This window comes from Portunus trituberculatus, chromosome 30, assembly GCF_017591435.1.
Source record: "Portunus trituberculatus isolate SZX2019 chromosome 30, ASM1759143v1, whole genome shotgun sequence".
NCBI lineage: Eukaryota > Metazoa > Arthropoda > Malacostraca > Decapoda > Portunidae > Portunus > Portunus trituberculatus.
Window position 1 is genome coordinate 1,720,461 of NC_059284.1, and position 14,745 is coordinate 1,735,205.

At 39.0% G+C, this 14,745-nt stretch overlaps 1 protein-coding gene across 1 annotated transcript in view; it reads left to right on the forward strand.

Moving 5' to 3' along the window:
• The first annotated feature begins 2,700 nt into the window (after positions 1–2,700).
• The window catches only part of LOC123510936 (C-factor-like), a 43,600-nt gene continuing 31,555 nt past the window's right edge, over positions 2,701–14,745 (forward strand). Inside the window, exons 1-2 of the mRNA XM_045266439.1 lie at positions 2,701–2,847; positions 9,649–9,784. Of these exons, the coding sequence (XP_045122374.1) occupies positions 9,653–9,784 (132 nt within the window). The 5' untranslated portion in view covers positions 2,701–2,847; positions 9,649–9,652. The remainder of the gene's footprint in view (positions 2,848–9,648; positions 9,785–14,745) is intronic.

The following is a 14,745-nucleotide window of genomic DNA, read 5'->3' on the forward strand; positions in this document are numbered from 1 at the left end:
AGGAAACATTTTTTGGATATAGGGACATTCCAAATCACCCTTATGGTCAAAATGGTGGCCATTTTACAAAATGGCTAACACGAATAACTAAACTCTGCCTACAAGATCAGCAAAGTCATATGTGCTTGGTGCAAAACACAACGTATTGAGTATAATATGATTATTATCAAGTAGTATGCACATGCTTTATTATCTATTTCATATTTGACTAAAAATATGCATCTACGGTGGCCCATGAGGGGCATAGATAATAGTTTACCATCGCAATAATGCATGGCTGGAATAAGAGCTCTGAAACATAATCATGCTAGAAGACCCAGCAGTTATCAACACTGTACGCGAGATCGAGAAGCTGGGACAAGAACAGCATGACTCCTACGTCCATGAGAGACTTGTCAACCAGACAAAGCCAATCACTGACCCAATTAAGAGAAACAACCTCTCTCTTTTCAGCCGACCTCCAGTCAGAGATAAGTCAAGAACATAGATGCAGGTGTCATCTCTGAAGAACGACTGCTCCCTGTTCTCTAGGTTGTTCATTGCGTCCCAGATACGTGATGGAGATATCAATGAGTTCTTCGCACACGAGAACCAAGCATGTCCCCCTGCACTGTCACACATGGGCAAGATGAGACTTGGAACAAAATCTGATCTGGTTGGCTGCTTAGAAGATCTGGTCCGTCCACAGGAGAATGCTGCTACCACTGCCGCTGCTGCTGCTGCTAGTCCAGCAGTTGAAGTCATCATACTTGATGGTGCAGCGATCATCAATATGCTGCCACCTGGCCCAGCAAAGACCTTCAACGACTATGCATCACAAGTATTCTTACCATACATCACATCTCAGCTGTAGCATACGAGCAGGGTGGATATTGTCTGGGATGAATACCTCACAGACAGTTTGAAGGCAGGCACTAGGAAGAAGCGAGGCAAAGGTATCATGAGACGAGTCGAGCCATCTAGTTCCATTCCTGGAAACTGGCAGACCTTTCTTCGCACAGATGAGAACAAGATGGAGCTGTTTGACTTCCTAGCCACCAGGATAGCAACAACAGACACAGACAAACAAGTCATCAGCACCCATCACAAAGATGTGGTTTGTACACAGGCCCGAGATGTTACTGGCCTTGCCCCTTGTAGCCACGAGGAGGCTGATACAAGAATGCTACTCCATGTTGAAGACGCTGTGAGGCAGGGATACAGCAAAGTGTCGATTCGCACAGTAGACACTGATGGAGTGGTTCTTGCAGTGACAGCAGCTGGACATCTGGACATTGATGAGCTCTGGGTTGCCTTTGGCACAGGAAAGAACTTCAGGTTCTTGGCCGCTCACGAGATGGCTGTGTCGAGGGTTGCCATTCTTCCATGCCCTTACTGGATGTGACACCGTTTCAATCTTCGGAGGCAGGGGGAAGAAAAAAGCATGGGAAACCTGGAAAGCCTGTGATGAGGTCACTGATGTCACTGCAGCATTCTGTGCCTTGGCTGCCTCGCCAACTTCTTCAGCCATAGATGACCACATGGATGCACTGCAGTGTTTTGTTGTTTTGCTCTATGATCGCACCAGTAGTCAGGAACATGTCAATGAGTGTCGCAAGCACCTGTTCACCCAGACTGGCAGATCAATAGATGCTCTCCCACCAACCCGAGAAGCCCTGAAACAGCACATCAAGAGAGCTGCTTACCAAGCCGGCTACTGTTGGGGCCAGATGATGGTGTCCACACCAGAGCTCCCATCACCCAGTGACTGGGGGTGGGTTCACACCGATAATGGCTGGGACATATACTGGACAACCTTCCCAGAGGCAACTGAGGCATGTCGGCAACTACTAAGGTGTGGCTGCAAAAAGGGATGCAGAGGACAGTACAAGTGTGCCAAGGCTGGACTCCAGTGCACAGCTCTATGTCTCTGTGGTGGGGAGTGTACGAGAGAGTAGAACCATGTGTTGGGACAAGAGAGATCACAGATGCTAATTACATATATGTTAACATGTACACATGCATCTATGCATATACTAAATTTTGTTACCTGGATCTAGAGGTTTCAATGTATAATTTTGACTATGTAAGTTGATGTTAGGTTATTTGCTGTCTCTTATTTGCTACAATAAATATTTAGTTGAATAAAACCACTGGTATGCTTCTTCAATAAGTAAATATGGTTGTATTCACATGAATCCTAAGTCGCGTACAACACAAAATCAGCTATTTTGTAAAATGCCTGCCATTTTGGCCCTGGAAAGAATCTGGAATGCCCCTATATCCAAAAATCTTTGTAAGATACTGCCCTAGCAGTGTGCCAAATTTCATGTTTGTATCACCAAAGGCACATTTTTTTTTTACATATCTGCCGACTATAAAGACATTAACCAATTAGCATCTGAAAAGGAAAAAGAAACTTATTAAAATCAAACACTCAGCTACAAATAACGCATAAAATAGCACTTACAATCACCTTTCTACAACTAGAAGCGAGTAATAAAAATAAAAATTAAAAGATTATGAACAGCAAGACGGTTTGCCCGTCACCTTTATTCAACTATATTTCTTTTCTTCCATAACTGTTCTTTCCCTCCTTCACTCTTCTTTCGCCCAACCTATCCTATCACCCCCACCACAAAAAAAAAAAAAAAAAAAAATGTCTCTGATACGGTGGTTCTGGTCCATATGCAACATCACCCGTTCCTCGGGGCCCCCGCTAGCTAGGGGCTGTTGCCTACCCATTGCGACGTCTCGGTTGAGAGCATTAGTAACGAGGCGCTGTTGCAAAGGCAGTCTTCGAGGCTCCGACAATCATCAGCCTGATTTGACCTGGGATCATAGGCACTTGCAGAACTGAACTATAAGGTGAGGAATAACTTGAAAAATAATACGTGACTATTTAAAAATCTCAGCTAGCCATGGTCTAAATCTTATCGATGAAGACGTTTACGTGTGTCATAAAGAGGGCTTCCAGAAGTTGGGTCAGTTCGCCACCGGGGGTGTTCTACCTCAACCAGTTCGCTCGCTGATAGTTTCGCCTGTGATGGGAGTGGTTTCGCGGATCTATCCAAATAAAGTCGTTCCTCCTGCGTTCCTTGTTTCCCGAGTCTCCCTTCGCAGCTCTTTCACTCGACTGACATGACGTGTTAATGAAAATATAACCAAAACAAAGTTAACCCTAACTTTAACATAACATAACCAAACCAAGCAAACTTAACCTTAATACGCTATTAGTGAGAAAGGTTCTGAAGAAGTCATATCAGTGGTGCGTGTAGCTTCAACTAGGTTATGCTAGCTCGGTTAGGTTAGATTTAGTTAGATTAATGTTAGGGTAAGGTTAAAAATTACAGGTACATTAGTTTAGATTATCATATTTTCATTCCAGGTGATGTCTAATAGCACTAGTTCTGTTCTAGTCTGAATTCGTTCAGGGGTTGCTATAAAATTACCATTAAAGCTAGTTGTGATCTCGCTGAATGTTTCCCTTTGTGTCTCACAACTCAGTGGGGCAGTCTAGTCTGCCCACTAAAGATGACTCTCCTTCACACAAAACTACATGCAATTACAACACACACACGCACACACACACACACATGCAGCAGTGGTATGGTCTCCGAGCTCTAAAAGGATATAAGAAAATTTGAGTGGATACAGAAGATTGCTGCAAAGATGGTGCCGAAATTAAAGGACCTCACATTATGAAGAACGACTGAAGGAAATGGGACTGCCAGCCTTACAAGATAGAAGAGAATGCGGGGACCTGATAACAATGTATAAGATAGTAAATTATATTGAAAAGATAGACAAAGAAGACCTGGTGCTGTTGATGGAAGAGGATGGATGGACAAGAGGACATGAAAAGAATATCAGGATGAGGGAGTGTGTGAAGGATATTGGAAAATACAGCTTTCCACACAAAACGGTGGAAAAATGGAATGCATTGGATAATGGAATTGTCACAGCACATAGTGTGCATAACTTTAAAGAAAAACTAGAGGAATGGAGATATGGAGACAGGACACTATGAGCCCTGCTCGAACCCTGTACAATACAACTAGGTAATACACCCTTAACTAGAAATAAATTATGACAACTCCAGAACCAGCCTCTGAGTCTCTGGAATAATTATTATTTCCTTGTTAGAGACCCATCTTTGAGTGCTGAACACACATCAGAAGTGATAACATCTGCCATGGAAGTCTGCATTCCTAACTTTTTCTCAACCTGAACAGTTTAAACCTTAGTTTAACACAGTCTGTTCTTGTGCTATACATGATAAAAGAGGTTGCCCACTAAAGGTATTTGAGCCTTCTATCACCTAATCTCATGGGGTTTATATTTCTGCCTGGAATCATGCCAAGTCTGTTCTTCAACTTGCCAAACACTTCTTCTTAAATAGAAAATGTCAAAATCCTTCAAACTCCAACTCCACTCAAGACTTCTGGCATCTGGCCAAAAACATTTCCAATAACTTTATTTCAAAATTTTTCTTCCTTTGATGGTACTACTGCTATCACATCTATCTAGAGGTAAAGCTGAACTCTTCTCTCAAACTTTTGCTAATAACTCTACTTTGATTGATTCTGGGCGTGTCCCTCCTTCTCTTTATTTCATGCCATCAATTCATTTTCTTGATAATGATGTTTTCCATGCCCTTGCTAGCCTAAACCCTTGGAAGGCTTTTGGACCTGATAGGGTCCCTCCTATTGTTCTCAAAAACTGTGCTTCTGTGCTTGTGCTTGCACATTGCTTGGCTGGACTCTTTCAACTCTGTCTATCTACTTTACCTTTCGTTCTTGCTGGAAGTTTGCCTACATTCAACCTGTTTTCTAAATAGGGTGACCATTTTAATCCCTCAAACTACTGCCCTAGCTATAACGTTAATCTCTTGCTTGTCAAAAGTCTTTTAATCTATCCTCAATAGGAAGATTCTTAAACGTTTGTCACTTCACAATCTACTATCAGATCACCAGTATGGCTTTCTTCAAGGCCACTCTACTGTTGACCTGGCTTTCCTTACTGAGTCTTGGTCATCCTCTTTTAGAGATTTTGGTGAAACTATTGCTGTTGCATTAGACATATCAAGAGCTTTTGATAGAGACTGGCACAAAGCTTTGATCTCAAAACGGTCCTCCTACGGTTTCTATCCTTTTCCCGGGAACTTTATCTTGGTTTTCTCTTTTGACTGTTCTATATAGTGCATAAATAAGAATTTTTTGGAAATAAAAGTAAGAAAATTGAATATTTTCAAATTAAAATGGTTGCTCTTTCTAAGAAATAGTGTATTATTCCTAATTTGCTTCCCAATTGTGGTGCTCAGACTGAATGAAAATGAATTTTTGTTTCTCATTTTGATAAATAAAGAGGTAAATAAACAAAACGCCCTTAGTGTGTAGTGTGCCAACCAGGGTAGGGCATTACTAGGCTGTAGTAAAACTAAATTGTACTGACCCACAGGTTTTGGCTGATAATCTGTGTAACATTGCCATATCTCTCATTACTTCAAGGAAAATGGAATAACAGTTCTCTATTCAATTTAATGCATGACTTTGCTATAAAAAAGGTGCAGCAGAGGGAGACAAGAGACATAAAGATCTCTGCAAGTGATTATGTCATAAATAAATTAGAGTTTACTCTCGAGATACCCGGTCTAACATAATGAGTGGTGAGAAGAAACTAAGATGAGACAGCATTTTATTTCTGTTATTGCCCCAAGCTAAACTTATTTATTGAAAATCATTGGATGGAAAGACTTTTCCTTGATCTACCAACACACATTAAGACGGGGAAGTGTCAGTGTGTCCTTTCATTGTGGCAACCAGATAGAAAGTGAGTTGATTTGCATGTGTGTGCCTGCTGACCTGACTCCCCTCTTCCGTCAGGGAAAATTCCACCTCTGGTTGTGTGGCAACATTGCCTGACCTGATATGCCACATTGTCACACATGTAGTACTGTTGAACCTCGATAACTCAGACCCTGATAAATCAGATTTCGCGATAAGTCAGACTCTGACCGACTCTGGGTCTAAAGTCCAAGTTGAACTGCTCAGGTTTTTTTTTTCAAAAGTTGTTTTCACTTTCCTGTATGTTGTTTTCTATTGACATTATAAAAAATCTAATCCCAACAAAAAATTGTATTTTGGTTGTAGTTTAAAAATGATACCAAACAAAAGTCATTAGAGTTTATATAAATTTTTGTGAAAAATTTTGAAGTGTAAAAAAAACATTTTTTGAGGTATTTGCTTCTAAAGATTTTTTAGAATTTCATCCTTGTTTTGATATTTGTGTTCATCTGATTGACATGAAGGTTTCAGGGCATTTCTGTCTGCTTCCTAAAAGCAGAAAGACGAGGAGACAGACTCTTCAGACAGTGTGGATGAAGCAGTCTTGGACGATGACTCAGATGATTTCATTAAGATATAAAAGAACTTTGTGTGAAATGTCAATGTGATACAAGAGCAAAAGTGGGAATAAAGTATGGATTGTGTCACAGTTGGTGATATGCGGAATGTGTGAGTTGGGTGGATTTGAGTGGGAAGTCTCACGGAGACATTGAGGCAATGGATGTTGAGCTTTTTGTGGTATATGCAACTCTAGCTGTATTGCTACTGTTTAATGAAACTTTACATGGAGATTTCTACATTTCTGTTTCAATTCTGTTGGACATTTATTTGTTTACAATTTTCAACACTAGCTACCTGTTTCTCTCAGTTTATCAATACATTGTGTAAAAGTAAAATGCCAGTTTGCAATCTTTTTTATTTATTTATTTATTTTTTATATTTTACTCCTTGACAGTCAAGAGGAATTACTAACTACTTAATGACAATGATTTTGACAGCTTGTAGGTAAAAACAAAGAACTTAAGGCACTTGGCTCGTAACCCGATATCCATCCCATATCACACTGACCTCCCACTGGCGCAATTCCCTCCTCCACCTAGCACATAAACTTGGCTAGTAGGTGCACTGAGCCATCCTAACTTTCCTTCACTTACAGTATCCTTTTGTTGGGGAATAGTTCTTCACATATTTCCCCAATCTACCCATCCATCTTACCTCCTAATCGTCCACAATGAGATACTGTATTTGATGGCATTTAGGTTAGAGATATACCGATACCAAAATTTTGGCTGATTCCGATACCGATACCGATACCACCTAATTGGGCCGATAACGATACTACTACCGATACCAGTACTACTACTTGTAGTGATTACTGCACTGGACACCAGGACGAGTTGGTGGATGGTGAGCGTTATCAGATGGGAGGCTTTGTTTTGGGGGATGCTGTAAGTCCTTCTGAGAACGTTTGTGAAATAGGAGCAATTCTAGAAGCTTTTTGAAGCCATTTGCAAAGGTAAATTACTCAGTAATTGGAATGAATATCTTAGTCTTCTGATTCTTGTCAGTTATTTTAAATTCTTACTTCTTACTCCTTTAGCGACAATTTGGTCTTGTGCATTTTCATTATTAATTTTATTGACGATATTTTGGCGATCAAAAATATTTTTAAAATTATTAAAATTGTAAAACAGACACAAAATATTAGCAAAAGAAACTCATTATGTTGTGTATGTTTCTCTTTAATTAAATCTGATTATTATCTGATATTAATTCATTAAACATTAGTAGACCATTTCAGAAAAATGAGCTTTAAATTAAATCTTTTCAATTAAATAGGAAAAAGTTAAGTTTATTCTAAATTTCTAGTGTATTGCTATGATCTTAAATAATTAATATGCAACAAATTATACACAATGCACATGATTACAAAACAAAATCGTTACTTTCTTAGTTATGGAATTTCTACATCCTTAGGTTAACACAAGTAACTCAAATATTAAACTTGCATTAAAATTAATATACATATATAATTCGAGCTTCCACCTATTCCAGTATGATATCTTGGAAAAGGCTAGCAATAGCACTGTTAATTATAAATCAAATAAGAATATGCTGTTATTTACAATAATGCAAAATGCCTAACTATATATATATATATATATATATATATATATATATATATATATATATATATATATATATATATATATATATATATATATATATATAAAATCATTTTGTTGGATTCTCAATATCTGAAGTTTGACATTCTTAGATTATAGTTAAAAAACATAAGCTTTTCACCTGTGTGAACTTTGTGTGGGTGGAGGAGCAGCGTCTGACTGAGAGACAGTGAGTCGTGAAAATGCGTGGTGACTCATGACCGACCGTGTGACAGGATGCCGGAGTTCAGCCTATACGCGTTTCATACACGTCCAATTTAGAGGCTGTGGCTTATTACCACAGAAAACAGTATTCTATGACATACGGTAATCACCACGGGAACTTAATACGCCGTACTATATTAATTTGGTATCATTAATATCTTATATCGAATATATCAGTAAGTAGGAAATTCCTTTTTGGTATCGGAGGTATCAGCATAAAATAAGCTGATACCGATACCGATACCGATACCCAAAAAATGGGCCGATACCGCCGATTCTGATACCGATACCGATGCGGTACATCTCTAATTTAGGTTGCATCTTTTTTTCAGTACTTTTATCTACCCTAACTTCATGCATCATTATTTTATTGCTGGTATTATTATGATTACCAGTATTCTATTGGCTCTGTAAGGAGACTGGCAAGTGAGTGAGCTTTTTTACTTTATATTTTTCTTGCCCTTGACCAATCCTCTTCTGTTACATAAAAAGAAAAAAAGATCACTTTAAAAACAAATTATCAGAAAATAGAAAATAATCTAACCTGTGAGGCTGTGATGCATGTTTATAAATATCAGCTGACTGCCACTCTGACTCAATGCCATATAACAGTGAAAAGTAACACCATGTTCATAATCATAACACAACACATCAACACCATCACCGTTATAGCAGCAGGTGGTAAAAGATTGAGGTATACAATCTCTCATAATTTACAAGTGGTAGATTATGCCAAGAAACTTGGCAATAGAGCAGCAGCAAGAGCTTTAAGGTCACCACCTCTGAAAAATATGCTAAGTGTCTAGCAACAACAAGAAGCATTTTATTCATATTGTAATTATACTTGCTCTTATTATGTTGTTATTATGATTCTTGATAAAAAAAAAGTTAATATAGTATAAAGAGAGGACCTCTGTATCACAGTAACATAATGTGCCACCAAAGACTAATACATGGAGCTTTGATGTACCAAAGAAATGCCAAAGGAAGTACTAAATTGCCTGGACAGTATGTTAAGGAAGGACAGAAGAGTGCTACTTGTGAGAGATCTAAACTGCAAACATGTAAATTGGGGAGAAATGGATGCAAACAGTCATGCTGGATGTTGGGGGGAGGAAGTGGTACAACTGGCAATGGTAAAGACATTGGACCAATGGTTGAAGCACCGTACAAGATATAGAAGGGAAGAAGAACCATCAATGCTGGATTTGGTATTCACAAATTAAAACTGGAGTCTTGTCCAAACATCAAACTTTACTGAGTTAATTAATGGAAATAGGATATATGAAACACAAGATGAAATGAGTGAACTTATGAATGAGAGCATCAAATCAGTATTTAATGAGGAGGGAGAGTTCATAGAGCCAAACAAGACAAAATGTATATTATGTATGAGAGAGATGATAAAAAATATTCTTTTCTTGTTTTATTAGCAACATGGTGGCACGTGCTGTGTTGGTGACGGGCAGCAATCGAGGCCTGGGCTTGGAAATGGTGAGGCAACTGGCTCGACACGTCACACCTCCAGATGTCATCATTGCCACCTGTAGGAATCCTGAAGCTGCTCAGGTAACTAATGTGAAAATATTAACACACACACACACACACACACACAAAAAAAAAAAAATTTGTACCAATAAGACAACATAGAGAAGTTGGAAAGCAGGACTGGTTTAACGATAGATGTGAAAAGGCTAGAACAAGAAAAGAGGATGCATGGAAGAGGTGGAGAAGGAAAAGACGGATTAAGCAGTGGGAAAGTTACAAAAGAGCAAGAAATGAATATGTGTTGATTAGAAGAGAAGAAAGAAAGAAACAAGAAAAGGATATAATTGATAAATGTAAAGACCAACCAAGGCTTTTTACAGACATGTGAACAACAACATCAAAAATAGAAAGTATTGAAAGTTTAGAAGTAAATGGAGTATGCAGTGAAGATCCCAGGAAATGGCAGAGGCTATGAATGGATGCTTTCGGAAGGTATTCACAAAGGAGACTGCTTTTGACAAACCACTGGTAATGGAACAGAAAGGGATTATGAAGGAGTTTCAAGTAACTGTGGAGGAGATCAAGAATATGATGGGGAGTTTAGAAGTGAGAAAAGCTGTGGGACCTGATGGGGTATCAGGATGGATTTTAAGAGAATGCAGGAGCAACTGGCAGAAAAAGTTTGTGAAGTAATTGATGCCTCATTAAGGGAAGGTGTAGTGCCCCAAGACTGGAAAAGAGCTAACATTGTCCCAATCTATAAATCAGGTAACAAGAGAGACCCATTGAACTATAGACCAGTGTCACTTACAAGTGTGGTAGCTAAGATGTGTGAGAGGGTGGTGAAGAATAGATGGACAGACTTCTTGGAGAAAAATGACATACTTTGTGAGTGTCAATTTGGTTTTAGAAAAGGGCGTTCATGCACGACAAACCTGATATGTTACTATTCGAGGGTGATAGATGTAATACAGGAAAGAGATGGTTGGGCTGATGGAATATATCTGGATTTAAAAAGGCCTTTGATAAGGTACCACACCAGAGACTGATCTGGAAACTTGAAATGGTAGGAGGAGTGCATGGCAGTTTACTAAAATGGATGGAAGACTTTTGGTAGGAAGAGAAATGAGAACAATAATTAAGGACAGACCATCAGAATGGGGCTTGGTGGAGAGTGGAGTTCCACAGGGATCAGTGTTGGCACCAGTAATGTTCGCGGTCTACATAAATGACATGGTGGATGGGGTGTCCAGTTATGTGAGCCTATTTGCAGGCGATGCAAAATTGTTAAGAAAAGTGAGATGTGACAAAGATTGCGAACTACTCCAGGAAGACTTGGACAGAATATGGAAATGGAGCTGTACATGGCAAATGGAGTTCAACACGACAAAATGCAAGAAAATAGAGTTTGGCAAGAGTGAAAGAAGAATCAGGAGTATGTACAAGATAGGAAATGAAGACATAAAACCAGTCATGAAGAAAAAGACCTTGGGGTGACAATTACCAATGACCTATCGCCAGAGAGACATATAAACAAAATAATTGGAGAAGTATTGAACTTATTGAGGAACATAAGAGTGGCGTTCGTATATTTAGATGAAGAAATGATGAAGAAAATAATTACTGCAATGATAAGACCGAGGCTTGAATATGCAACAATACAGTGGGCTCGAACTTAAAGAAACACATAAGGAAACTAGAGAAAGTACAGAGGGCTGCAACAAAAATGGTGCCTGACTTAAGAGATTTGACTTATGAAGACAGACTGAAAAGAATGCAACTTCCGACCCTGGAAAACAGAAGAAAGGGAGACCTGATAGCAATATACAGAGTGATGATTGGCATGGAAAAAATGGATAGGGAAGATCTGTGTATGTGGAATGAAAGAATGTCGAGAGGGCATGGGAAAAAACTAAAATGGCCACTTATAGGAGAGATGTGAAAAATATAGCTTCCCTCATAGAAGGGTGGAAGCATGGAATAGTTTAGACGTGGAAGTGGTCAGCAAGGAATATTCATGATTTTAAGAAAAAGCTGGACATTAATAGATATGGAGACGGGACAACACGAGCATAGCTCTTTTCCCGTATGTTACAATTAGGTAAATACAATTAGGTAAATACACACACACACACACACACACACATGTGAAGAAAATTCTGGAGTTAGAAGGTAAAATTGAAAAACTGTTTGAAAAGTATGAGGGCCTGGAAACGAGTTATGACAATGTAAAGAGACTGTGCCGATATGAAGAAGGAAAATGCAGCACTGAAAGAGGAAGTTAAGCTAATTAAAGTGAATTGCGAAAAATGTGGAGAATCTCTAGGAAAAGTGATGGAGAAGCAGGCTGAATGGAAAAAAAGTCAGGAAGTGGAAAGAAAGGAGGTAAATTACAAAGTTGCAAGTCTGGAAAAGGAAATCAAAGAGTCAGGGGAGAAAACTTTGGGCCTTGCTGAAATTATAGATCAACAGATCATAGAAGAGAAGATAGCTGAGAAAGTGGTGAAGGTTATTAAGTCAAATGAGACATTGGTGAGGAAACTGTAGACAAAAGAGATGTGTGGTGATATTTGGTGTGGAGGAGGATAAGACACCGAGTAAAATGGAGAGAGAAAAACATAAAAAAGGTGATAAATAATATCATTAATGTGGTGCAGGAGGAGGGAAAAGACCTAGTACAAGAAATAGAGGACTTCCATAGAATTGGAAAGTTCACAAGAGAAGGTATGAGGCCAATAAGAATCAAACTTAAGTCACAAAAGGATGTAGATGAATTGGTGGAGAAGTCATGGAGGCTAGCCCAGCAGGAAACAACAAGGAAGATTTGGTTGAGAAGAGATCTCGGTGAAAAGGAAGAGAAATGTTAAATGAGTTGAGAAAGGAGGCTTTGAAAAAAATGAAGAGAGGACAGAAGAGGAGAAGAAAGAGTTTTCTGGAGAATCTTGGATATGAGACTGAGGAAGTGGTTCATAACCCAGAAAAGTACAGCAAGAAAGGACTAAAGAAACTTACATATGAGCGAAATGTAATGTATTCCAACATAAATGGAGTGATATCGGGGATTTTAGAACTCAACGATTACTTGAGGACAAGAACCCAGATATTGTGGGTCTTACTGAAACAAAACTGAGAGAGGAGAAGACCTGATGATGGTTGGAGAAGGGAAATATAATGTTTGGAAAAGAAATAGAGTAGGTAAGATGGGAGGAGGAGTGATGTTGCTGGTTAAAAAAGATATAAAGGTGGATCAAGTGAAAAAAGGTATGGGAAAGGCAGAAGTGCTAAAGATCAGAGCAGAAACTAATGAAGGAAAAAGAGGCACTACATAGTGGTGTACGTACCACCTAAGACAAATGCATGGTCAGTACAGGAATATGAAGAAATGATAAGTGATACAGGAACATGTCTGGAAGAAATGTTGGGTGGCTGTGAACGAACTATAATGATGGGAGATTTTAATTGTAAAGAGGTGTGTTGGGAGGACTGGTCAATGGAAGGATCAGAGACAACATGGGAAATACACTATTGACACTGGCAATGGAAAATGTGTTAACTCAGTGGGTCAAAGAAGATACTAGGTTTGGAGGAGAGGAGCATCGTCAAGACTGGACTTGGTCTTTAGTACAGAGCCAATGGTCATTGAGGAGATGAGGGTGGAGTGCCCTTTAGCAAAGAGTGATCATGCAGTTTTGGAGTTCAAGGTGATAGATGAAGAGAAATCTAGAAGAAATGAAGAATATAAAGTGGGAAGATGGAATTATGCCAAGACAGATTTTGGAAACCTAAAGAAATTCTTTCAAGAGACAAATTGGATGAAATTCAAGAGTGCTAAGGAGCAAATGAAAAGTGGAAGGAATTTATAAAAATATACAAAGAAGGTGAGAAAAATTTGTACCAATAAGACAACATAGAGAAGTTGGAAAGCAGGACTGGTTTAACGATAGATGTGAAAAGGCTAGAACAAGAAAAGAGGATGCATGGAAGAGGTGGAGAAGGAAAAGACGGATTAAGCAGTGGGAAAGTTACAAAAGAGCAAGAAATGAATATGTGTTGATTAGAAGAGAAGAAAGAAAGAAACAAGAAAAGGATATAATTGATAAATGTAAAGACCAACCAAGGCTTTTTACAGACATGTGAACAACAACATCAAAAATAGAGAAAGTATTGAAAGTTTAGAAGTAAATGGAGTATGCAGTGAAGATCCCAGGAAATGGCAGAGGCTATGAATGGATGCTTTCGGAAGGTATTCACAAAGGAGACTGCTTTTGACAAACCACTGGTAATGGAACAGAAAGGGATTATGAAGGAGTTTCAAGTAACTGTGGAGGAGATCAAGAACATGATGGGGAGTTTAGAAGTGAGAAAAGCTGTGGGACCTGATGGGGTATCAGGATGGATTTTAAGAGAATGCAGGAGCAACTGGCAGAAAAAGTTTGTGAAGTAATTGATGCCTCATTAAGGGAAGGTGTAGTGCCCCAAGACTGGAAAAGAGCTAACATTGTCCCAATCTATAAATCAGGTAACAAGAGAGACCCATTGAACTATAGACCAGTGTCACTTACAAGTGTGGTAGCTAAGATGTGTGAGAGGGTGGTGAAGAATAGATGGACAGACTTCTTGGAGAAAAATGACATACTTTGTGAGTGTCAATTTGGTTTTAGAAAAGGGCGTTCATGCACGACAAACCTGATATGTTACTATTCGAGGGTGATAGATGTAATACAGGAAAGAGATGGTTGGGCTGATGGAATATATCTGGATTTAAAAAAGGCCTTTGATAAGGTACCACACCAGAGACTGATCTGGAAACTTGAAATGGTAGGAGGAGTGCATGGCAGTTTACTAAAATGGATGGAAGACTTTTGGTAGGAAGAGAAATGAGAACAATAATTAAGGACAGACCATCAGAATGGGGATTGGTGGAGAGTGGAGTTCCACAGGGATCAGTGTTGGCACCAGTAATGTTCGCAGTCTACATAAATGACATGGTGGATGGGGTGTCCAGTTATGTGAGCCTATTTGCAGGCGATGCAAAATTGTTA